General features: G+C 36.9%; 1 protein-coding gene across 3 annotated transcripts in view; it reads right to left on the bottom strand.

Moving 5' to 3' along the window:
- Nucleotides 1-823: 823 nt before the first annotated feature.
- Nucleotides 824-27701, bottom strand: part of GLRB (glycine receptor beta) — a 49360-nt gene continuing 22482 nt past the window's right edge. For 2 of the 3 annotated variants that reach the window (XM_053976368.1, XM_053976367.1), the window contains exons 6-10: nucleotides 24426-24508; nucleotides 21565-21705; nucleotides 18211-18363; nucleotides 13819-14111; nucleotides 824-3509 (exon numbers count right to left, since the gene is read on the bottom strand). In XM_053976368.1, the coding sequence (XP_053832343.1) occupies nucleotides 3213-3509; nucleotides 13819-14111; nucleotides 18211-18363; nucleotides 21565-21705; nucleotides 24426-24508 (967 nt within the window). In that variant the 3' untranslated portion in view covers nucleotides 824-3212. The remainder of the gene's footprint in view (nucleotides 3510-13818; nucleotides 14112-18210; nucleotides 18364-21564; nucleotides 21706-24425; nucleotides 24509-27701) is intronic. The other variant, XM_053976369.1, reaches the window with a different exon arrangement.

Raw genomic sequence — 27701 nt, 5'->3', positions numbered from 1 at the left:
AACCAAGAAAATACCAAGGTTTATCTTAAGGGTAGAAAAAAATTTGTAATTCTCCTACCAGTTAACAGCAGAACTTGAAGTAAATGTCAGCTGAAACACAGATGGACTCTCCCACAAAACCAGATTTTGCTGTCATGTGGTTTGTTTAGACATCAGGACTAGTAATCGAGTTACTAAGCTGCACTGCATGAACCTCACCTTTGCTACTACTTGAATGTCTTCATTTCTATACTTTAAAATTTTAACTGCATGGAAAATTTCTACAGCTGCACATAGATTTTGTGCCCATTTATTTTTAATTTAATAATTTTTTCTTTCATATTATAATTAGCAATTAGGATCCTATTTTGCCTATGCAGATTTATATTTGCACCTTATTCTGGAAATCAGTCAACACGCTGAATTTTACAACTAGAGGGTGCTGGTGGACCATAATGTGAGATAGTATGCAAAACTCTTGATGACCTTTAGTAGAAAGAAGAAAAAGAAAATAAATCAATTATTACTGCTCAGTAGGACAAGTTAATATATTCCAAGGTAATACAAATACTGCAGTATTATCTAGTGTAAGTAAAAAGAAAATTAATACTTTATAGCTGATGCTTGGTTTCATTTTAAATTTAGTTTAAATTTGCTGTTAAACTTTGCTTTTGGCCTTAGTTTTTGTGCTGTAATGAACAAAAAACCTTTATCTGAACAATATGCCTTCCTTTTGCTTCCCTTTGTGTGAGTTGGAAAGCAATTACAGTGTATTATTGATTAAATGTTTTATGATAAAACAGAAAAGCCATCAAGTAAGCAGGAAAGCAAGAAGGAACAAAGATTAATTTAACAATAAAATCTATAATTGAGATTTTACAGATAGAATGTGGACATTAATTACAGATAAATCATTTAATAAGAGTTCTAACAAAAAAGTTATCTTCCAAAATTCATATAATTTCCAACACAAGGTAATTATTTTTTTGCCTTCCAGTACTGTAAGAAAAAATACAAGTATGAGAATAAATAATGTCTATAAATATACCATTCTGTATGTATAAAAGTTCCCCCTCCCATCCTTCCTCTCTTTCATTTATCCTTATTGCTTGCTTCTTAGAGTCTCTGACAATTCTGCATTAATTAATTCTGTATTAAAACTTTGAACTAGACCTTAAAGATATCATTTCCCTCAGCCCCTGTTCAACACAGCTCAATAACATCTGGGATTTGCGTTCCATTTCTTTGGATCAGAAAGAAACCCAAAGGACAAACTGTGGCCACTTGGTAGAGTGGCTGCCTGAAACCCCCATGAGACAGTGGCCAGGAAGCTGGTGGAGTGTGTGTGACCCTACTGTGAAGAGCAGATCTCTTCAACCCAAACACAAGTCGCTGCGGCCAGCCTGCTGATCACAAAGTGGCAGTGACTTCAAAAAGCTCTGGGTGTGCAGGTTCACCACGTGTCCAGTGAAGCCAGTGTGGCATGCCATTCCTCTTACATTCTCACTTTCGACCTTTTGGTTGTGCAGGATCGCTGCATGTGGACAACATTCTCCTTGTGGGCAACTCCCAAATGATCCAACAGTCCCCTTGTGGCCTGCATTAGCTCAGCACACCCTGGACATGCCAGAAATGTAGCACAACAAGTGGGATTGTTTGTTTCCCCCACTATGGAAGGTTTGATGTATTTAAACCAGTCCCTTCTTAGCCTATGAGGGGCCAACAGTCTAGATTTTCTTTTATGAATTGCCTTATTTTCATACTGTAACTAGCTGTGGTGCCCCATCTCCCCAGCAGAGATGTGTATGACACGCTCTCATGGGCTGAGGCCAAGTCCCTGTTCTCAGGAAACACACTCTACTCACATGCTTACCTACATGCAGCTTTCTTTTGGCCAAATTTCTTCTCATGACTTGCCCTCGTGAAAGGATGTACCCTGGCAACCACAGGAGGCCAAAGCCCCTGCCCTATGCAAACCAAGGAGCTCACATTAAGTCTCCATGCCATAGATTTTCCTCTGGAAAATGGAAAACAGTCTCCTGTCAGAACTATTTCATGCATAGGACCTTATTCTCCAAAATGTAGCAGCCAGATCAATGAGTTGGTGAGGGCAGCCATTAATTAACACATAAGCACACCAGGGCTCATGGGAGTCTCAGCCCCTTAGACCTTAGGACACTCCTACTGGTGGCTATGTGCTAGCTAGCACGCAAACAAGAAAAGGTATCATTATTGGCGAAAATGGGATTTTGTCTTGACAACTGGTTTGTTTAAAATGAAAGCTTTCAAGGGAATAAACAAAACAATTCAAGTAAGAAGTGTCCAATGCAACAACAAAAAAAATTGTGACTTACATACCAGATGCTTGCCAGATGCTACAGAAGCTGAGCCAGAGGACAAACTAATGTAAAAATGTATAACAAACCTGATACTGAGCTGCATCTTGTGATGCCTCTCCAAAACTCTTGACATCTTTAGTCTAGAAAGTGGCCCATTTGTTTTTTATGTACTGTATCTAGTTTGTGCCTAAAGAAACAGCAGTTAAAATTTGCCCCAATGTTTTATTGCCAGCATATTCTAACACATTTAACTGTGCCTGCTTCATGGACAGTTCTTGGGGTTTTTTTCCTAAATGAGCTGATTTTACAAAATTAGTAGTTCTCTGATCTTTATTTCTCCACATAGACAAGATCTGCTTACTTGATGCTGCCTTCACTTACAAAGCCTAAATAATAATTACACATTAGCTTTTTCTTCAACAGTACCAGCTGAAATTATACATGAACAAGATGTTTGGTGGGTGTTTCTTTTTCCTCTGGAAATCAGCAGAAAAGCTGTTAAATACTACAGATACTAGAATACTGATTTTAATAATTAATACTCAACGTGCACATCAGTTTCATTGTCAGAAACACTTTAAATTTCTGTATGTTACTAATAACTGAGGAGCGTTATTCAGCTTTATAATATAGTAGTCATCGTCCTTCATATATATTCCTAAAGCAGGATGTATGCTGTACATTTATATACAAAGTTGGTCAGAGCACAGACATTGCAGTGTCATGCTTTCATTCAAATTTCAGATGCCATATTTTCAGTACAATCGCACGGCATCAAGATGCAACATATTGCTTTGCAAATGCAAATAATTTCACACAGTGGCCTTCATGACTGGGAAGGATGATGAAATGGGCTATATATTACACATATGAAAAAAATAAAGAAAAGATTTATCATAAATATATGGACCAGTATATGACATTGAAGAACAAGAAGCAAAAAGGAAACAGCGCTCTTGCATAAAGATCGATTCTCTTTGCTGCTGATGGAATGACAGGCTTGGGAGGAGGAGGCTTCTTGTTGTTCTTGGCTTGAGATTTCCCGAGCCCATTGTTGACTTCAATGGGCTTCCCATAACAGTCATAATTTGATAATTCAAAATCCCTTGGCAAGCTTCCAACGATGCTGAAATCATTGGATCTCAGATCAGATTTCGAAGTGCAAACTTTTTTGCATCTGGTCTCACCAACCTATGAAATAAAGAGTGAGGGGAATCATGATTGACTCACCACAACTCATTAGCAAACTTCATGCAGCTGCTAAAGAACACTGCAAACAAACATACAGAAAATTACTTGTTGATAGGGATACATTACATCAGACTAATTTGTGGAATGGTTATGTTATAAAGTACTTAAGGATGATCAGTCAATCATATCAACTAATCCAAACATTCATAATTGTGTAATTTTTCATGCACAAGGTGCCTCATGCTCTGCAATCTGCTGTAGTTAGACTTCTTCATTTTATGATGATAGAAGGGGAGAGAATATTTTTGTGCGGAGTATTTTTGGATATTGAGTCTGTGCTGATGAACCTGCAGACCTGACACTATTCAATATTTGCACTTTTCTAAGCTCTGAAACCTGTAGTCAGAATTAACCCTAAAATTCAATGTTTGATGCAATTAATTTCAGTTTGTTCTGGTTCTAAAGAGTTATCAGGTCAGGATTCTATACCTCATCCTAGGGTGACCATCTTGCATTGTACCTATGGAGCTTAGTGCCTCTCTAAAAACAGGGAACACAGATGTAACACTGGTCTCAGCACTGCAGAAGTGTTTAACTGGAAAATCTAAATCCAACAACAGAATTCCTGTTTCCTATAGCTCCTTTAGTGCTCTTGGGGATCAAGCAATACTTTTTTTCTGTGGGGAAAAAAGGTTCCTATATTCGCTTCCTTGGATTTTACAAAGTTTTTATTTCAGATTCAACACACCTCTAGGAGAACCAACCCCACACTGTACAGGGAGCTTGAAGTGATTTAGAGACTACTTGCAAGGCACTGTGCTTTGTGCCTCTCTCAAACCTCTCCCAAACTTTCACTTCAATTGGACTACTCAAGAAAGCAGAGGGAAAAAAGAAGAAAAAAGAATATAGACAATAAATTTGTTCACATATATAACCTGAGCGTTAGTTGAAAAACTGATAGTTCACAAATCAGGCTATACCCATGGGCAACTGACATAAATGTAAATTTCAAAAGGCTTCCTGGAGCCACTGGTCCACTAAAACTCAGTTATTTCAGAAGCTGCCTCTCCCTTTTACCCATTAGCCTGTCTCTCCTCCACAATGCCCGCAGTTATTTTACCCTCAGCTCTCTCCACCTCTGGTTTTCTGCAGTTTTTGGCTGATAGTTTGGGATATTTGCATGGTCATATTTTGTAACTACTAAAATAATAATAATAGGGTCATAAAATACAGTACTAGGTTTATGGATGAATGAAAAATATTCTGAAGAATATTATTAGCTTCTCTGTGACACTGACAACTTATCCTGCATGGAAAGAACTGAGGCAGTCAGGAAGAGACTTAAACTTTGACTGGGGCTTTTTCTCCCATTATTGACAAAGCTGAGTCTAGTGCAAAGTGGAAGACAGTGGCACTATTCCTTCTGAAAAAAAGTGGATACACCTTCTCAAATTTTCCAGAGTTCTATTTCTCATGAAAACAGTACATTTTGAAATTGATGCATTAAACAGAGGTGCAGGTTTGTCCTGGTTCCAGCCAGGAGAGGGTTAATTTTTGCAGTAGCCAGGAGGAGGCATGGCCAGGGCACAGAGGTTATTCTATATCACCTCATGTCATTGCCAGGGCTGGGGAAAGGGATTCTCTTCCGGCACAAAGATTTTTCTTCTGGTCCACAAAATGTGCAGAGGGAGCCATCTGGTATTGTCTATTGTCAGAGAATTTTTCCGTTTGAATAATTTATTTCCTTACACCTTTTGTTGTTAATATTATTGCTGTTAACTGCTTGTTTTCTTATCTCATTGCCATTTTCAGTAAATTTTTCTTATCTCAAACTATGATCTTTACCTTTTGTGCCTCCACTTGGAGCAAGGAGGTGGAGCAGTGCATGGTTTTAGTGGGAGTACTAAATTGGAGAATATGATTCCTAAACCACCACAAAATCAAGATTCCAGGTTATTAAAAAGAAAAACAAGATAGGTGTTCCCTGAGGGCAGGACAAAACTATACATACAAATCTCTTGCAACTGCCTCCCAGTCCTCAAAGACCAGACAGCCTAAGACAGTGTTCATTACTGGAGTAGCAGGGGCAAACTGTCTAGTGAGGTGGTGACTAAGACACAGATAAACATGATTATGTGACCCTGGGTGACAGGATGCTATTATTCACCGATCCGAGACATTCCTTCCAATCAGATCATATCCACTGACACAGGTAATAAAGATATAAAGCAGAGCCTTGTGCAATGAAAAATGAGCTTGCAGGACTGGGGTACATGTTAACTGAAGAGTCATAGGAATATTAGATTTTTTTCCATGGTCAAACCTAGCAAGACTTATTAAGGCCACTACAAGAAATAGAATCGTGTATGAAATTATAGGCCTCCTTTTGGATTTGAAAACTTGTAGTCTATTCCTCATATTACCAGCAATACATTGTAAAAATTCAGTGACACTAATTGTAGCCTAAATTCTCTCATTTATAGCACAGAATATTCCTGTTCCAACTGCAGTATCTAGACTGCTCCCCTAAAGGCTGTTACAAGTCGGTTCTCATTCCCATTCAGGACTGAGAGTAGATTCTAGGTCACCTCTGCCTTATAAGCAGAGAACTGTTCACAACCTGTTCACACAGAGCTCTGCTTAGTTCAGTGTCAGCTGGAGTACGTGATTTATCAGGGTGACACAATTTTCCTTGTATGAGCAACTTGGCCCAAATTTTTCTTTAATAAGTATATGTTACTTTTGGAAATCATTTCATCTATTTCCTTGGCTTTATAAATCTGACATTCTCCTATTTATTACACTCAGTTGCTGCATAAACATATTTCTAAATTTTTTTCCTATATCTCTTCAACTCTCCAATGTTTCAATCTAAATTCACTCCAGTTGACCTACAGCTTTCCCTAAACAATGTTAGATAATATAAAGTATATATGATCATCTGCTTTTTATTAGCTTTGTCTTGGTTTATGCTAGAAGCCTAACAATAATCCTAACAATGCCTCCTGCTCCTCCTCACTTTCCACATTTACTGCACAAGAAACTTACCAAAGGCTACAGAAACCTTTTTTGTACAAAAAATATTGTAGGACTTGATTTTAGAATCACTGAAGATGTGTAAAGAAAAGTAAAATTTTAAATGCTATATCCTTTTGACTTCATCCTGACAAAGAAAATATTTGATGTCACTTGACTTATCCTGCCCCAGCATCATGATCTGTAGGTCAGACCTAACCCACAGGATGCTTTCACCAGATTTATGGCTTTTCCCCAGCAGGGGATGGGGAGCAGCAGTTTGGGAAGGGAAGACTTCTGGGATAGTGTGGGGATACTCTGCATTCCCAGGGAGCTGGGCAGTGACTCCTTGTCCCTCTGGCAGGGATTTGTCGTGGGGGGCAAGGAGACCACAGGAAGGTGACGGCTCCTGGGGGTTGGCCCGAAACACAGACCTAGTTCTCTTGTTTCTTCCAAGACTGGACCACCTTGTCTAGGTTTGGTAGGATGGACAGAATGCCTGTCTTTTGATCAACAGCTCAGAAGTACCTAAAAATGCCTCCTAGAAACCATAAAGCCCCTTGTGACGATCCTTTCTCACCTTTTAAATAATTCAGGTTGACTGGTGCTCGCTGCCAAGCTCAGCACCTGCTGCTGCTCCTGAGCTGCAGCACGTGTGCCTCTGCAGAATGCCTTTGGTTGCAGAATTAGGGGAATAATGTGAGAAGAAAATGGGGAAAGAGATGAAAGAATAAGTGCTGCCTATGCATGCAGATTGGCTTGGAGGGGCAACTAACTCCCCAGCTCTGCCTCTGCTGCTTCTGGTGCTCCTCCTCACTTTCCACATTTACTGCCCGAACTAGTTACACTAGATTTTCCTTTCAAAACATCCAGGATGGAGAATTTTTTCCATGATCATGTTCCTCAGAAACATATGTACCTTATTTCTAATCTGAATTTATTTGGCTTCAGTGTTCAGACAAAAGGCATGACTATAGTTAGTCTGAGTAAGTGCTGGTACATAGAGATGGTAACAAATCTAACCTTCAATTTGCATAATTCAGATGATGTAACCAGGCTGACATATGAAGCCAAGAAAAATGTTCTTAAAGAGTTTCTTACCTTTGCATCATTACCTCTGTCAACCTAATTGATAGTACTTTAAAAAAGTTATATTCAGTTTGATTAAATCAATAAACATGCAGATCAACTTTAATTTCACTGACCAATTTATTAGCTAAGAGGGGGCTGAATTATGAGTAATATTAAAGATAATTAATACTTACAAACAATAATTATTAGTCAGAGCCCTGTAAGCTATGCAATATTCTCCACTGATTGATGTCAGGCTTATAATTATTCATGTTATGCCACTTAGCTTTTAAAAGTACTGGCACAAAGTTAGCTTCTTGCTGTATTTTGAAACCCTCCCAGATTTAAAGGATTTATTAAAAATCAACATTAATGTTCCACAGCACTCATAGACCAGCTCTGTCAAAAAATTCTAGATGCAACTTAAGCTGAAATCTTGATTGTAAAATGTCTGACTTTAATAGTTATTGTTTAACATTCTCATCAGCTACTGTGACTGAGAGCTAGTTCATCCACACATTGAATATATTTGGCTTTTCCACAGACACAGAGCAGAGTATTTGTTCAGTGCTTTTCTCTTTTCAGTTAATTCTTTATACTTAGAGCACCTCTACCTCTACCATTACTTGTCTTAGAAGGTATTGTATTCTTGCTGTATATGCAAAGTAACTTCCTATTGCCCTCAGTTATGTTAAGCATATATCACTTTTCTTACTTACACAATTATTTCATTGAGATCAGCTTTTATTAATTGCTATCACCTCCCATTTGCCAGTGAGAAGAAAAGAGAAATGCTTGAAGCTGAGTTAGTTTTAAATCTTTGGGGAATTTGTTGTCAATTGTGCTGTTTATTAGGTTTTGGGGTTTTTCTTAAATTGGTGTAGCTTTACTTCTGGTTTGAACATTATTAACTCACCAGCACCATTCACACTTTTTATTTAAATTCTTCCATCCAGATTAGACAGTTGTCAAATTTGTGAAATCTGACCTTTCACAGCACCAAAAATATCAGGGACTTGATTCAATTTCTTTTGTACAAATAGAATAAGATGCTTCTCAACTGACTGTTCATCCTGTGATCAAGTCCTCTTTATCCATCAGGATGAAGTGTAATATAAAAGCCATCATTTATTCAGAGCAGAAACATATTGTCCATAACTCCTAGCAAGACTTCCAACATGCTGCAGCACTGGCAGCTTCTCAAGCCCAGCACGTGTCCCTCAGGCTGAAGAGCTTCCCCACTGGAATGATGTGTTCCCTGTCCAACACAGCACATCCTCCTTGCCACAAAACCACCTCTGCTGCTGTGTTCCCAGCCTCCTGTTGGCATGCAGATCTGTCCCCAGTGCTGCCAGCTCTGGAAGGGGCTTCCATACAAGATGAAGGAGTTTTTTAACAAGCTCTGTTATTCATCTCTCTTGCACTTGTTTTGTGCTCTTCTCTTGTTCTTGCTATAATGATAGATGTGGCTTATCAATAAAGTAATGATTGTTTAGCATTAGTCTGCATTCACACTGGGTATATTTTCTATTCCTGCAGCTCAGCAGGAATATGCTACCACATTCCAAATATTCCTGGCAAAGTACAGGACAAAAAATATTAATGCATAAAATATCACAGTATTACAACACAGCTGAGGTTGGCAGGGACCTCTGGAGATCATCTAGTCCAACCCCCTGCTCAAAGCAGACTGCTCAGGGCCTTTTTACAGTCGTGTTTGAATTATCTCCAAGGAGTCACTGGAGCAGAAAGTACCTACTCTGTACCTGAAATGCTGTCAGGAACTATTAAAATAGGCTGCAGCCTGTGGTTTTCTGTACAAGGTAAAATGTAAGCTGGGTTTTTGGTGGTTCTGCAATAAAAAAAAATTGAGTCTGGAGTTCCACATGACGGGAAAAACCTGGGAAGACTAGGTAACCACAGGTCACTACCAGTGGTCAAGTACATTATAACTCAGTAGAGATGTACATAACCCATCCCAGGTTTCAGAGCCTAGATGTGGCTCTGACAAGATAAAGCAAGCAATAGCACCACTTTTTAAAAATAACTGGCATTAGAGCTATTACCACCACTTGCATAGTGCTATTCATCATCTGCCAGAACCATTCTTCTAGCAAATATTCTCTCCAGTCATTAGCACATTATCTGTGGGGGACAGCTTCTAAAAATGGGCTTGATGAAAATGTGACTTTTCAAATTGAGGGGTGTTGTTATAGTTAACAGTGCAATCTCTCACTGTAATCACGTCAGCAATGAAAGCAAAAAAAAAAAAAAAAAGATTAATCTTCAAAACATTTCCCTTTTTGCTTGTTTTTCTCACTGTATGATGTTTCATTGCTAGGAAACACATGCAAAGTCCTGCTGAGGATTCCCAATAAAAAAGCCAGTGCAAGCAGTTATCACCAGATTGCATAATTTTCTCCTCTGCTTAGAACAGCATCTACTTGCAGCCACTATGAGCTGAGGGAGCCAAGCTGTATTTTCTCATGGCTTTTTGCCTCTGAGTGCATAGCCACTGCTTCTCCTAGAAAAACACATCAGAAGTGCTTATTTTCTCTTCTTTTCGCTACAGATTCAGGGTGATCTTGACAGACAGACCACTTGACTTTAATCAGACAGTCATATTGATAAACCTCTGGGTTTAAAATGGCACTGACATTTCAAGGGTTTTTGTTGGAGGGAGCATGACTCATAAAGTTTGGACTTGAGGGGTTGGCATATGCTAGCAACATGCAGCTTTTACATCAGCCAGTTCCCAGGATCTGGTGAAGTAGCTATACATCCATGGAAGCCTTTCTCCATCTTTGGGTGATTGGCAAATTGTAAGCACTCTTTTCACCCTGCCATCTTCACTGTCACTGTTGGTGATTATTGGTCATGATCACTGACTATTGACACAGTGAAGAAAGTGCTTTCTGCTGAAAACTTTCAATGGACCCTTGCAGGTTCTGTTATAGGGGATCTCCTCTCCTAGACTCTAATTATGAATTACTTTAAGCTTTTAATATTTAAGATACACTGAAAAGCTTATCCCTTTACTCCATAAAAATGGAACAATAGCTGCTTGTATTTTTAGGAATTATCATGAGGTTTTGTTACAGTTGTTTTTTACTAAAATCAAATATTCCAAGCCTCCAAACCAGATACCATTTTAACTTTCACAAATGGAACAAGCACATGAAAACAAGTTGTTCCACGAAGACTAGAACCAGGGATGCCTGACCACCCCACTTGCTTCCTTCTGATCGTCCTCACGCCAAGAATCTTCTCAACCCAGCAACTCCCCTGTACCTTACATGCAGGCCCTTTCCCCAAATCTCCTGCAGAGACATCACTGCTGCAACACTGCAAAAGCAGAAAGTGCACAATTTGCTGCTCAGGTAACACAAACTGCCACAGCATCAGGATCAGGGGCATTTTAAAGTGAAATAAAGTAACTTCTCTTTTAAAATTTGATTCCCCTCTAATAACTTACAGATATGTATCAGTTAATGTTTCGTGATATGCAAGATCTTAATTTAAACAGGAGGAACACTTATAAATGGAATTATTCATGCCCTCTGTTTTTCCCAACTTGGAGTTTTCTGCTTCCATGTCTTTTCTGTTGGTTTTACCTTCAAGTCCCATCTGGTCTAGCCACTGTTTCAGCTATGCTGACATTTCCAGCTACACCCTCAGTCACTTTTGCCTGAATATCACCTCCTATGTGGAGAAAGAACATCCTTGAACATTTCTATAGGACATACACTTATTTCAGGGGTGCAGTTATAAGTCGTCCTTTCCTCCTGAAGTCACCTAAGTCTTTCCAGACATTTAGCAAAGTATTTGCTCTTGCCTCCCACACAATCCCACATGACCCTGATGAGAAACAGCTCCTGAAGTTCTGGGACAGCACTCTGGCCTCTTTTTGTTTTGTATTCTTTATGCCTTTCAACATACAGGTTTTTTTCCATTACCTGCTTCTTTAACGTTTATTTCCCTTGCATATTTTCCATATGACAAATGCATTCTCTACTTGATCATTACTAGGTCTCTATGGGAGCAATCCAAATTTTGTGAGGCAGGCCTAGTTTTGGATTAGAAGGCAAAGCTACCAAAAGATTTACACCTGTTCTGATTTAGGACTTTAGTACAGGCTTTTCCAGGGCCAAGAACTTTCAAAGTACTCCTACGCAGTAGCAGGTTCAGAGAGGGAGTTTTCAGCTAGGCAGATTTATAGCTTTCAAATAGATAAAATCTAGCATCACTGTCCTACCGCATCCTGATGTCAAATGATTCATTGGTCTGGGACCTTTTTCTATCTCAGCCTGGTCATCTTCCCAGAAATTGCCAGCCCAGGATACATTTCCTCTGGTAGGTTGTGTTTTGAAGCAGGTGGATAAATTCAAGCTGAATTATTAGCCATGAGCCACTCAGCCACACAACCAACTTTTACAGCAAGGAATACATATTTCCACGATGGCTTGTAAAATAAATTTTTTTTGTAAATCTTTGTATAAAGATCATCAGAAGCTACTGGAATGTTAAAGGTCTCTCATAACAAACTGGGAAGACCCTGAGAAGTGCAGGTCAAACATGAGAAGCTGAGGCTGGCATTTCAAGATTGTAGATGGGAGATGCTACAAGATGGGAGAGCAGACTGAATTCTGAATTTTAAAAACCTTCAGCCTACTGCTAGACACCATTCATGGGGAACATTGCTGAACTTCTGTGGATAATGATTCCCCTTCTAAGTCTTAAAACACACTATATACCAGTGCCTTCTTGAAAAAAAAATGTAAAATATGAAAGCACAACATAGGTGATAATTGGTAATTTTGTTTTCCATATGGATATGACAATGGCATGTACCTTAGAGGGTGTGCATAGCAAGGAGAATCAGTAATTTAGCAATTGGTTTTGCTCACACTACTGAAAAACTGTAATTTTTTGTTAAACTTGTAATTGATCAAGCTGAACACTTAACACATTTTAAGTATTGTAAATAGGAAAAATATATTTTTTGCTGCTCTGCTGCATATTTTGTCAGAAGAAACAGCTGAATTTGGGACCTGCAGATTGCTAAACACAAAATTATCACATTCAGTTCAGGGAAAGCAAAACCGCAGCAGAGCTATTTTCTTTCTCATGTTGCCTAGGCTTGGGGAATTACTTGTGACACAAGTCAGAGCTGTCATGGGGTTACTCTAAGCTGAGACTAGTTGCCTTCCAAAACATTTCCCAAAGATTCTTCTACCAGATGAGAATTATGGTAGTTAAGCACACTGTTCTGCAATACCTGCAGCTCTTCTGGATTGGGGGCAATTAGTTATGGGGCAATCCCAGCTTGATATAGGATTTCAGCCATTCTTGCATAAACTACTCCCTCCTTAAAGAAACATTGAAGTCACTGTGTACCAATATTATCACTTGGATCTAGCCTAATAGCTTTATTTTATACAACAGAATTGCTGAGTCATTGGAAAGGACAAGCCAAATTCATATCAGACATGTTGTAGAATAACATATTTTCTTTTGCAGAATAAATGTCAAGTAAATATCACTTAGGACTGAAGGCAGTTGGATTGGGATGCTTGATAACTCCTGGAGCACAAACAGGGACTTCTAAAATATCAGGAATTCAGCAATGATGGAAAACTTTGGCCTGAGTGAAGATGTACATGCCATATTTAATCATATAGTGAAATCTGACTGATTTACATATAAACTCCACCTGGCAACACAAGAAATGCAGGAACTGTTTGACACAGACAGGTCTTTTGTCTACAAATGCCTTGACTTCTGGATTCCTGGCTTCATAGGCATGCAATACAGTGCAGCTGTGGCCATCCCAGGGAAAGCAATGAGCTGGGTGTTATTTGAGTATGCTCTCAGCAAATACTGTCTGAGAGTCCTGTCCTCTGAATAGTTACAGTTTGACAGCTGCTATTTATTATGAGAAAAACAGCAACTGTAAAGCTGTTTGTTACTTTATTTACCTGAAGTTAAGCAGCAACCACAGTGCTACGATATTAAAAGACAAATTTTTCACTTAGAACTTCTGACCCCAGATCACTAGAGACCAATTGGTCAGATTGCTAGCCATTAGTTACCAGCATGTTTTTAATGTCTTTACCCCTTCCAAGATTAAACACTATTCAAAATTATTACAAACACTATATTCCTGGAACTGGGTTAATAGAGAAAAATGCTGATTTTGCATACAAAGGTTTGCAACTCCTACCTGTAAAGTGCTGATGTGAACAGGAGTCCCTGTGCCATTCACAGTGTTCTTCTTGGCAGCATTTCCACCCTTCCCTTCTGCTTGCTCTGCCTTGGCAATCTTTGCTTTTTCAGCTTCAATTCTCTTTGGATTGTTTAGCATTACCTGAACCACAGCATATTCCACCAGGGATGCAAACCCAAAGAGAAGGCAAACAATCAGCCAGACATCTAAGGCCTTCACGTAAGACACTTTGGGAAGTTCAGCAGCAAGAGTGGTACATTCAGATGCCAAGCTGAGCACTGAGAAAATACCTACAAAAAGAGAAAACAATATATTGAATAAGAAAACTTCCCTTTAATGACACAGGCTTTGCTCTTCCTCTGAAACAGACAATAGTGAATGATGTTTTGCAACAGTGAATGGGACTTCACAATGTGGTCGGTGCAGCAGGTATACAAAGTGCACATGCCTTCAGCTAATGAACAAGTTAAACACTTAAATAGGACAGTGAAGTTAATGATGAATTACTAATAATGATTACCTTCATTTTATAAACAGAGAAACAAATAAGTGAGGCTAAACTGGTTGTTATGGTTTTCCTGTCTCATCACACAGTTGGGAAATGGGCCTTCCAAAGACTTATCTTAAAATGTGCATCTAATTCTGGGAAGATGGAAGAACATGACTCCAAAAGTCTCCAAGTCCTTTAAATTGTCCCAGAAATCTAAACTGTGGTATAGCAGGAGCAATTCTCTCAATGAGCCGTTCACAAGTGTGATATTCAGACCTTAGGTAAAAGGGAAGTTTTTGCTGACAAGCAAATCTGTACAAGCAAATCAAAAAGCCTTTGTTCCCAATTCACTGAGAAGATGAAAACATGGAGGTGACTGAAGGTCACAGTCATTCCCTATTTGAGCTTCCAGGATCTAGAGGAAGCTTTCTAGATAAAGTGCATTTCATGAAGCCCTTATCATGAAAAAAGCCCACATGTGCAAAGGCTGTTAGAAGGTCACACTCATCATGGATTTCACCAAGCATTTCCCCTAATAAGGCTTCCAAATATCACCATCAACACATGATTCACATCATAAGAGACAAAATACAAGCTTGACGCCAAAGAGAGATTTCTCACAGGCTCCTGTGAAAACAGTAGCACAAACAGCTACATTTGGAAAAAGCTAACTTTAGAAATGGCTGTCATGTAGGGAAAACTTAGTTCAGTCTCCAAGTTCAGAATGTCCCATTTTGATTTTGTGAATGATAATGATAAATGATTATTTATGAGTGGGAGGCTTAATGAAATAGAATTGATGTCTATAAAAAATGTTGGCCAAAAGGACTCTCAACTATGTTTCTTATAATGCATGAAATTTTTTGTCATTCACAGAGAGATGATTTCCTTCAGATCCATTTTAAGTAACTGAGGATGTGAAAATGTAAATTAAAATGAAACTATCTGTATTGGCCTATGAAAATATTAATTTCTACTTGATCACAAACAACACATTCTTTAGCTACTGTTCCCATTTGGATTTCAATAAGATTGATATGATATTTTATTTAGCATTAATCTCAAATGGACAATACACTAGCTCTTAAAACACTGAAGTATAAAGAAATATTTGCAGTCATGCAATTTTAACCCACAAAATTTTGTGATGCTTTATTTAGAAATGTGTAGTATCAATGCAAAGCTGGATTTTTTTTTTTTTTTTTTTTTTTGTCCATGGGGATAATAAAGAATGACCCATTCTGTTATCTCAGAACAGAATGGTACAGCAAATACTGAACTGAATCCTCAGTGTACACTCTGGCTTACTTTCCATCTACTGTATCTGAAGCATTCACATACAAATGTTCCCATAAGGATAAAAAGTCAGCATAGAATGTTTTGCTTTAAAAATAAATATTTTCATTTACCAACAGCTGCAGACTGGGGATGAGCACTAATTATGGATCACAATGAATTGCATTAACAAGTAAAAATATGGCCATACTGCCTCTTAATATATCTAGGAGATTTGCCTGTGTCCAACACGCTGCTCATTCTCTAACAGTAAACTGTATCAAGTACCATGCTTGACTGCTGAAGGGCAACCTCTATCCTTCTCCTGAATAACCAAATTAGCCATTAACACAGACTGGCTCAACGTCTTGGATACAGTATTTTTTTCCTACTGACTTTAAAGTTTTTACTATCATAATATGTGATAACTAATATCATGACTGGTGCCAAAAACATTTGTAAACCCACTTTTTAGACCTTAAAATACTATACCTTACAATCTTGGATTTAACTCTACAGAACTAACTTATACATTCTAGCTGAAAAGATTTTTGTGGAGCTTTTATTAACATGTTCAGTAGAGCAACTGAGGCCACGGTGACCAGCAGCTAATTTCCTTTTGTGTGGATTCCTACAATGAAAGGTTCACTTTCAGAGTCTAAGAGACTTCTAGGTTTTCAATGTAACAATAAAGTGAGACAGAAGCACAGAAATATTCTATTCAGCAACCATTTGTTGCCTGATGAATGTTGTCATGGCCTCAGAGACCCTAGTACCAGAGTGTATGCTGCACTTCTGGCAGCAGCTGCACTAGGTGCCTACTTATCACAATCCAAAGCTTAAAGCTCAAATGTGAGTGAGGAGCATGAGTAAATAAACTGAAAGATTTGAAGTAGCTTCTCATTTAATAAGATCTGTAACTAGCCACTGGTACACTTTCTTGGAGCTAGGTATCATTTACTTGAAACACAAATGTTAATCTTGTTCTATTTCAAGGTCAAGGATCTCAAGGATGTCACTAGAAGAATTAGTTTGTTGCTCTCCTGAAACTGGAGAAAGATAAATCTTACCCCAGTGACAGTATTAATAACTGTCATACTAAATACTGACTCAGCTAAGGGGTATCAGATTTACAGCTTTTTTGCTTTTGTGGGGATTAAGGAAAAGTCACATAGCCAGGCTAATGGCTAGTATCTTTGAAAATTCATTATTACAGAAATGCTAATGCATGAAAGAAGACAATAAACACTTACAATGAATGAAATAAATAAACAATAAGTATGTGTATTTAGTTACAAAGACATCCATGATACTTAAATCTATGCTAAGACTCTTATAAATCTAATATGTCTTTAATAAGCCCATCTGGTTCACTATTTGAAGCACCGGATTATAGAATTGGCAGTACAGCTTGGTTTTGATTCTAGTTTTCCAGTTCATCTTTCATTTTTTTTAATTTAATGCATGTTGCATTTTCCCCACCCTTTTTGTCTTCAAATGTTCTCCTAGAGTTTTGCATTATGTAAGGCAATCTTGCGACTTTTCGAGGTAAAATATTATATTTGTTACTTGCTATGAAACAAATACAGATTGAGACTCTTTCCTAAGTAACTATTTTCAAAAGTTAAAAAAAAAAAAAAAAGGAAAAAGAAAAAGGAAAAAAAAAGGAAAAAAAAGGAAAAAAGAAAAAGGAAAAAAAAATTAAAAGGCTGCACAGGAGTCATATCCTGTGGGGGTGTGGCAGCTCCAGTGTGAGTAAGAGGTTTGTGACCAAGGCAGGCAGCTGGAGGGATACTGCAACTGCACCACTGGGGTATTGGAAACAGGTGCACTAAACCTCCTGGGAGATAGCAAAGATTTGGAAAGTATGGAGAGAGATTTGGAGAGGAGGGAGTGCTAGGGAAAATGGGAGCTTGGGAGGCCAAAACATGGGAAATGGAATCCAAATAGAAGTGTCAGGACGCAGGAGCCTGGCTCTGCACGTCACTGAGTTCTTGGGGTCAACAGGTTTGGCCACGCCAGAGCTGTAGTCCTGTGTACCCAATTAGTCAAGATAAAATTGTTACTATTAAGTCTGTGTCCTGCTATTCCATAATAAATGAAGGGTCTGCCTACTGCGTTGTGCTGAGCAGCATGACTGCATGAGCTTGAAGTACTCCCACGAAGTGAGTCTCTAATGAAATAAAGCCAGTCAGGTAATAGGAATGCTAGCTCTTTTCCAAATATAGTTTCTATTAATCTTCAGAAAGATTTCTCCAATAGGTAGCTATTAAGAGCCTTACTTATTATCCTGCTTTATTGATTATGCAAATGTTGAAATTCCTGTAAACTGGATATTGCCAGTGTTTGCAGCATCACCACTGCATAGATGGATCAGATTTGTCCAGGCTGACAGGAGAGGAGACAGTGTGATTGTCACCCAAATGCTGGAACTACAATCAAATGAAGTCTTAATGCCAAAGTAGAGTTTACAGGACTTGGAATGAGCAGATTTCAGTGAAAATGATGAGAGGATAATGGAAGATGAAGTTGCTTTCAGGGTCCAGTGTCATGTAGCCAAAGCAACTGAGAATGGCTCAATGGTGTTACAGTGGATTGTGACAGTACGTGAAAACGCGGGTTACCCAGTGGGACTCTTGCAGCACTTGCATCAGGATTAATCCAAAATGACAGCCAGGATAGAACAACAATTAGCAGTGTAGGAGCATAAACACCCATCATGTAAAATCCAACTTGTCTTCTTAAAGTGAAGATTACTTCTACACAAGTGTAATAACCTTTAAAGAAATAAATGCATTAATGTTTAATGTGTTTGCAGGTGAACCTCTGATCCATATCTTCCAGGTCTTTTTCTGCTTAAGAGCAAAAGTTCAATGCTTTGATTTTCTTTATAACAGTAAAGAGTTTAATTTGAAAAAAAAAATTCAAAGCACAGATTAACTTAAGCATCAAGTGTGGTTAGGCTGTGGTACTCTGTGCTCTGTAAGGAGCCCTTCCACTTTTCAAAGCAGCAGGAGGCTGAAGTGACTCCCAGCTTGATGGTGGCTTCAAGATGCAGTTCAGACAAAACCAATGGAGTCTGGAAATCCTACTAGCTTAAGCTCATCTGAAAAGCCTACTTAGCATTATTTTGTGTAAAAGATGAATTAAGAAATATTAGTCCAGCAAGTTTAGAATGAAAAGAGATGTTCTGAATGTGACTCTAACCAGAGATTTCCCCAGTACTGAAATTTGGTACAAATTACTTCTAAAATTGGTAAAGACATTTTAAAAGAAACTCTAGAAAAGCTGCAATTTTTTTTTTAAACAAGGAATAATGTATCAAATCTTTTAAAATGAACATCTAAAGCACACAAACTTCAGAAGATGTTTAAGAGAAATTCAACACAAAACAAAGTTGCAGTTACTAGATGTTTTACTGAGGTAACAAGTGTATCAAGAAGTCTGATAACCAGAAAATAATTTCTGTCCATATTTTCTCTCAATTAAAAGAACTGGATTTTTTATATTAATAATAACACAACACTACTGGAAAAAACATGATATCACAAGAAAAAGACATTTCTATTTTATATTACAACTTCAAAATTCAAATCAGACTGTATTTATTGATCCAGTTGGTGAGATACTTATTTAGAAGATAGAATGTGTCAAGAAGTTCTCCATTTACCTTCCATGCTGTACAATGATACGTCATTGTAAAAGTGCTGTTTGGGCATCCAGACACCACAACAACAAAAGTATAAAACATTAATGACAAACATCCTTGTGTAGAAGACACTATACTGTATTTTATAGTTCATTCCATCATCTTCAGTGATCAGTTGGCTGAAAAATTTTCCCTCTATGATTTATGAATGGATTGCAGACACTTTTAGGTTTTGTTTTCAAATGAGAGATGACCTTCAAAATCATTATTTGTTTGTGTTATGTAGGAAATGCATTTTGCATGCCTTCATTTGAATAATATTTCATCAGAGTATGGTATCTATTGTCCTCACCATTCAGCTCAAAAAGGACCTATTTGATCTGTCATAAAATTGATGAATAACAGGAAATTTGCAAATATAAATATTCAATGTATTGCTACAAAAGCAGGCCAGGTTTGCTGACCCTCTTTCAACTTAGGTAGGTATTATAAAACATCCGTTGACAGAAATAGGCAGTAAAGATTAGGTGTTTTTGCAATTGTCAGGGAACTCTTACATAAGCCATAATTTTGAAAATCTGCTCTTTGATGCAAAACTTCTCTTGATTATCTGACAAAATTATTTAGCTCTGTGTGTGAAATCTGCTGTTAAAAAGTACCTTCAGCATAAGAATTTTCAAGTAAATAAAAAAATGGAGCATTGAAAACAGTCTTTAAAAATATTTCATCCTACTAAATATTCGACTCACATTACTGAAATATTAATTCTGGTTTTAGTTATGAGATTAAATGGAGGTTCTTAATAGAATGGATTTGCAGTAAATGAATTGTGAAAACTTTCCAAAATGGTTCTCTCATGTTCTTTCTTTAATGTTCACACACACACAGAATGTGAATATTTTACTGAACATTTTGCACCATATCATTTGCGGTCATAAGTTGCTGAAACTCGAGAGAACGCCACAGATTTTCTTTGTGTATAATGCTTAAGCATTTTTGTTTAAGGTTCCTAAAAATACCTGAAATATCTAAAGTTTTTATAGACATTTAGTTTCAGGTTTAGGACACACCTCAATCACAGTAGAATACAAGTTTTACAATTTTCCTATTTGTATGAATTACATTTGGGAAATGCAAGATCCATTCCTTTAGTTTTTCACTACATTATGGACTATTTCTTTCAGCAGTTTAATTTTTTAGTTAGGAACAAAATATTTTTCTCACTGCTAAGTAAGGTTTTGCCATATCCTGGATGCCATCACTCCTAGCTGCTGGATATGCTTTCAAAAAAATCTGAATTTTCCTGAAGATAGCTAATTTCTTATTCTTTACAAATTATAAATCACTTGAGAAGATGAATTATGTTCCTAGGATGAGATCTCCCTCATTTTGCAGTTAAAAACCAAAGCCCACTTTTGTTTTCATTATCTTTTCAAATTAAATTCATAACTCTGATATCTGCTAAGGTTCCTTGAGATCTCTCCAGGGTTGGAATCTACCACAGGAGCAACTGCAAGTAACAGACCCTCCACTTCAGCTGAATAGGCAACCAGAAACTTGCAGAGGGTCCTCAGAAGCTGCAGCACCACAGACTTCCCAATTGAGTTTTAATGGAGGATTTATACCCATGATGTAAAAGCGCTGACTAAAATACAGCTGTTCTTGTAGAAAGTCTTGTGGTTGTCACAGCATGAGTAGTTTGGATATAATTGTAGGCAGGAATCAATCGAGGTAAAAAAGGTAAATCATTAAAAGCCAGAGTACAGAAACCATTGGAAAAATTTGTGCCAACATTAAAAAATAATCATGGGAATAAATAAATAGAGAGCTGAGGATTTTAAGCAGCTTTCAAAAATGACAGAATTTCCAGAACATTTAGAGAAAGGAAGAACCTGCTGGATGAAGTATTTGGAATTAAAATCTAGTACTATCCACTTATGGAACAAAAGTCTAACCAGAAAATCAAAATTTACCTACTTTGCTGCAACTGGCATGATTCTGCATGCACATTCTTTCAGAAAAGTTCAACATTTACAAGCAAAACCAGGTATTAGGACCATAGAAATAAAATGGTAATAGTAAGATCATGATATCTGTAAGCAAAGCCAAGACAAACATTTAATCTCTTCTTCAACTTGGATATTTCTATATTTGAACTAGTTTGTAATGATCACATATTAAACTTACCATTATATGAACCACTCATTAGTTAAAAGTAATCTATTTTATCCCAGGAAATGTGAGATGTGGAATATTAACCATTAACTATAAACAGTAATTAAAGGAAGTTTAGAGGTTTTTTACCAAGGAAATAACTTATATTACCTACCTGTGCCTTTGTAATACTTGGTACAGTTACCATATTCAATATCCTCCTTTTTAATATCAAACTGAGGCAGAGCAATTTTCTCTAGCTGTACAGGATCTCCAGACTGCCAGATAAACCGTAAGTCATCAGTTGTGTAACCAACTACAAGAACAAAATAATAATAATAATAATTGTTTAAAGATCCACCTCAATCACAGTAAACTCTGCAAGAAAACCTAGAATATATGTATTGTATATCTTTCTGTCTTTTTCTTTTTCTTTCCTGTTCAAATAAATAAATTCAAAAATTAAATAATCCACAGCTGCATTTTTATGTAGGCCGAAGTTAGGACTTAGTGGGTGAAACATTACATTATCAGCAATATTAGGGTGACTAAGAGGTATTTGTTGCAAAGGTAACAGGTATTGAGAAGTATTTCAAAGAAAGAAAACAAAGTTGTATTTTCCACAGCTTTCAAGCCTCCATATTCATTCATACTCCAGCAAAAAATGAAAAAGATTAATTTTAAACAGCACTTATGACTCTGAGTAATTTCAAAAGAATTTAACAACTCAATTACCATGATGAATTTTGGTGTTTGTGTAAAACAACCGCACTGCTTATTTTCTTGGACTAAAAGCCCTGATTCATGACAGCATTGCCATTCAGGAAATACTTGCCCAGGAATTAGAGCAGATGTGCAGTCCTACAGAAATCAGCTCAGTGCCTTCCTGACCCACTGAGTACAGACAGTCCTCAGCAAAACTGTGAGTGCCCAAATCATAATATATACACCAGCATCAAGTGAGAAGCAGTGCAAATTAGACTTACAGTATTCAAGAATAAAGCAATATTAATTAAATATGCATAATCAGAATCATGATTTACAAGCCATTTCTTTGCTACCTTCTGTTCATTAAAGATTAACTTAATTCAAACAGAGATAATGTGTGTTAGATGGAAACACAGATGAGGAAACATAAAAAAGATGGAGTTAGAATGCATCATTTTGCAGTTGAAAGCCTGAGAAAAATGTTTAAAGAGCCATTCTTTTTCTGGAGGCATTAGATTATTCTTTTTAATTTTTGAAAAACAGCTGTGATTAAGAAATTAAAACTGTTCATAAATGATGTCTTTATGATTCAAAATAATTTAATAAAAATCACAATGTTTCAAAGCTTCATAATATAATACACTATAAAAAAATTGTTTTAATATTTCATTCATAAAATCATTTTCACCCCATTCCAACACATAGCATATCACAAAACTGCCAAGATCCTTTATGAAAACATTTACTGGAGACTGAAAATTGTGTCTAATGAGAATATGTAGAACTGGGGATTATAACTGTGGATATGAGAACATTTTAGTAACAACTGATGGCCTTTTTTGATTTCAAAGTTTAGCAAGTAAAAACAAAATATTGATTTGAAAATAACCTAAGAATAAAATTGCCAATGGCTAGCAATGAAAGAAGTGGAAGGACAGATAGGAAGTCATGGATATATTTCTTACTTTTGATAATTGAATTAAAAGGTAGAAGAAAGTTTAGTGCACAGTCTTTTCAAAGGAGAACAATCACTTAATTTGAGTATATCATTTTAACATGACTTTTTTTAATGAGTAGTTTATCCTTGTATGACTATACCTTTCAACACTTGTAAAGCAAGTGGACTTTCTGGATTGAGAAATCTTGAGTGAACTTCCATTAGAATTACTAAATAATTCCAGTTTAACCCGAAACTGATTTGGGTTTTCTATAAGAGTTTACTTCAGTGATGTACATACATAGTAGTGATGAACAAAATTACTATGGACATACTAAAACTTTAAAAGATAAATGCCGACAATCAAAATCTAAATTGCAAAACTCTACTATTATGATTATTATTATTTTCATTCTTCTTATTATTATTTTCATTATTATTATTTTCATTATTATTATTGTTGTTATTGTTATTATTAGCCTTGTCCATATTGTGATACCCTGCCCAGCTTTGGTTAACCTTACTTTTTCTTCACTTGTGACTTCCTTTCCCTAACCTCACCTTTCCCACCAGACCTGCTGGAGTAAGAGCTGAATGAGTTTTTATGTTACAGCAGGAACAGACTGGAACAGGTCACCTTCCTTCTCTCTGCTTCATGCTCACCCTTATTCAGGAAAATAGAATTACCATGAGAGTGGGATCACCAAGGATTAAACTGTTGGAAAAGCTGTAGTTAAGTAGACACCTGCATATTTGGGGCATGGAAAGGAAGATGGATTTCAGAAACATTTTGTCTGCAACTTCCAGCATGGCATGAATCCCTTCAGAGATGTGACCTGTCTGCCCTGTTGTAAGATTAAATCACCTGGAGACCAGGAATAGATGCCTGACTACATCCACAACACATCCTGAAACCACTTTCAAAAGGTTTGATACTAAATGATCTCGCTGCTTTGGCATCAAATACTTTTCCTTTCGTACTGTAACAAAGGAGTTCCAAATAATACCAATGTATCATCAATGCAAGGGGATAAATTTGGCCCCACAAACTTACAAAGCAGCACAGGTTGTGGAAGTTAAAACCACCTTGCAGAACCATTCTTTTTTACAAATTATATGTTTCCATTTATCTGAATTTATTGTAAATGCTTTTATAAAAGGCCTCAACTATCATTCTGGTTGACAGCAAAAGCTAAAACTAAGCTAAGAGTGCACAGTAGTGCCATAACAGTAAGAATCTTTGACAGGGAAATGTACATTGGTACCAGTGAGTATCAATTTCATGATTCATTAAAAATGTGGAGATGAAGTAAACAGAATTAATAATTTTTGTTTGATTCTCATACACGCCTAGAAGAGAACTGTTTTTATGGACAGAGTGATTTACATACAGCTTTCCAATTGCATCTTGCAGCGCTGTGTATCCATAGGAAACAAGGTCAAGTCCAAAGGGCATGACAGTGTAATAGACAATCTGAAAATACAGAAATGGTATTTAAAAACAGTGTGAGCTGTCAGGTAAGCAGTTGATGGCCATGAGAAAGAAAAAAATCACAGGTTTTTGATTTTTGTCTTCTAAAAGAGCAGAAACAAAGTCTAGAAGTTATAATTAGCAGTTTGCAATGGAGATCTTTCTAGTATAAAATAAGACAATAAAATTTTAAAGAGGGTTTTAAACGCATAGAAGCTCGCAAATTAGAGAACTACTAATACAAGACAAAATAGACGTCATAGAATAACCAAACCAAATGTCTATACAGAACAGAGTCCTGTCTCCAGCATTGGCCAATGAGACTTCTAAAGAAGAATATGACTCTACAGCAATCTAGAAGTGTTATTTTGCCAGATATCCAGCAGCATCCAAAAGTTTCACCTCAAGGGCTTCCCAAACCAGAAGGGATTCTTCAGTATTTCAGGGACATCATCAGATTTTTTTGTCTCCAAGAAGTTGTTTTGCTTTCAGCTGCTTTCTGGAATCTAGGTGTCCTGGTTTCACCCGGGACAGTTAGTTTTTGTCCCTAGTAGCTGGCACAGCGCTGTGTTCTGGATTCAGTATAACATGGATAACACTGATGTTTCTGGTTGTTGCTGAGTAGTGCTTGCCCTAAATCAAGGACTTTTCAGTTTCCCATACTCTGCCAGTGAGCATGTATGCAAGGAGATGAGAGGCAGCAGGGAAGGGATGATCATCTGTCAGCAGGTAGTGAGCAATTCTATTTTGCATCACTTGTTTCTCTTGGTTTTATGTCTCTCTCCCCCTGTCTCTTTTATTACAATTAGTATTAGCATTAATATTTTTATTTTGTTCTACTTTGCTGCAATTTTTAAGGGGTCCTCAATCCACAAGTTTTATGGGCTTTATTTTCCTGCTTCTCCTCCCCATCCCATTGAGGCCAGGATGAAGTGAGTGAACTTAGTCTGCAGCTGGGGTTAAACCCTGACACCACATGAAGTTTAATATGCACAGCATCTTGCAGCAAAAAAAATGCCATATCTAAGCTTCACACACTCTAACCATGGCTTTTTGTCTATCCTCAGTCTGTCTCATAGTTCTTTCATGGTAACAGAAGGCAAAAAATCAATGCCCATCCATTCTCTCTGTGCCATATGTGATTTAGAGACCTCTATGGCACCAGCTCAATTATTTTGCTTTTTCCAGTGTGAAAAGTTCAGCCTTGCTCAGCTGCTCCATACCTTTGACTGCCCTGCCTCCCTTCCTTCAACTGGAGGACCAGAATTGCATTCAAGATGTATGTATAGTATACTTTTATGCACTGGCATAACTTTAATCCCTAATACTTCCAAGAATGCCATTCATTTTCTCAAATAGTACTGAGCTATTAGCTAACATTTTCAGAGAATTATCCATTACTACCCAAAGCTAATTTTTTTGGCTGGTAATAACCAACTCTAGATCAATCAGGCTTTATGTGAAGTCAAAATAATTTTTTCCCTCATGCATCATTTCCAGTTGTTTACATTGAATTTCATCCCATACTTTGTTGCCTAGTCATTAGATTGATTTGTGGTTCTCACTGTTGTATCTTATCTTTACCATTCTGCATATTTTGGTATCATCAAATGCACTTGCAAATTCAGAGGTTTTTTTCAGGTGGTTTATGTTGAAAAGCACAGAACACAGAATAGATTTTTTTGTGGGAGTCTACTGTTTACTTCCCCTGATGTGAGTAGTAGCTGTTTATTCCTGCATTCAGTTTCCTAATTCTTAACTATTTGTGCAAGAGCTTTCTCTCATACATATTTTGCCATGAAAGTATTTTGATAATTGGAGATTCTTTCATTTATACATGATAATATCTCTGTAAACTAGAAACACAAGACATAGAAATTACATATTTTAAAAATGTCATCAAACCACAGTCCCTAAAATAATTAATCTAACCTGCATACATATCATATAAGAACATAGTGTGCTATTAAAATAAACAGAGTATTTTTAGAAGATGACAATAATGTCTAACTTTATTGGACCTGGTTTTCTTATTTGCACTTTTTCAGAGAATAGTTTTTCCATCAGAAACATTTCCGTTAATATTCACTCAACATTCATTAATCATTAACCATACCCATTGAGTTCATTTATAAATACCTGCAACCAGAAAAAATATTTGAAAAATATTTCAATGTTTTATTTAACATTCGCTCTTTCAAAAGGAAAACTTCTTTCATAGCTCATTTCTACTTTGAAATATTAATTTCTACACACTTCAACACTACAGAAGCCACTGAAATCAAAACCAAGACCTTCAGAGAAAGCCAAATGAAATGCTTTGATTGCCCAATGTATTTTCTTTTCTGATCACTGCCAGCAATAATCTTGAGACTAATTTTTCTCATCTTGTTTTGAAATGGGACAAAAAGAACCCCAACTCTTTCACATTGTTTCTTCTTTTTTCTATCCATTTCTAGTCCAGGAAGAAATAGTTCATGTGAACCTTGCTTCTCAAGTGGTTCCCTCTTAAAGGTAATGTTGCAGTGTATTCACTGCAACAATTTTTGCGTCTATCAGCGCAATATGTTACAGCTCACACCAGAAGAAAATTCACTTCCTGTTAGGAAATTTAGCCTAATCTCTACAAACTATAAACTCTCCAGATCTGTAATTCACTATGACCTCCTTTTTAATCAACTATTTGCCAGTTTAAGCGGATGACTATTTGTGTCATTGTGTATACCTTTGATAAACCAAGTCAAACCACCAAAAAAGTATATGTTAATTGCAATTCAACTGAACAGCAATTTGGAGGCTTCTGAAAAGAATTATATCCAGTAAGGCATAGAACTTAATCAGGATTTTTTTTCGTAATACTTTTACAAAACATACATATTTGCAAATTTCATAATTTCTGCTTTCTCTATATCTTTAGCAAGTATTCATCATTTATTTTAGTTGCTGTAAAAATTCAAGTAGTGTGCAACATACACTGTTTTACTGAAGGCTATATATCAGATATATTATGCTGTATTTCAGATATATTATGCTTCTTGGAACCTAAGAAATTATCAAAAGGGTTTAAATTTAGTTAGCTCAGTGTGTTAACTTAACATGTATATATACTTCAAAATTCTCACACCTGCAGTGCTATCAACTGACATGCTTTAAAGCACCATCTGATTTCTTTACACACAATTTATTGCAGCATTGT

The sequence above is a fragment of the Vidua macroura genome, chromosome 4 (assembly GCF_024509145.1).
Source record: "Vidua macroura isolate BioBank_ID:100142 chromosome 4, ASM2450914v1, whole genome shotgun sequence".
NCBI lineage: Eukaryota > Metazoa > Chordata > Aves > Passeriformes > Viduidae > Vidua > Vidua macroura.
Note: the sequence above shows the minus strand (reverse complement) of the source record. Positions and strands in the feature narration are given on the sequence as shown.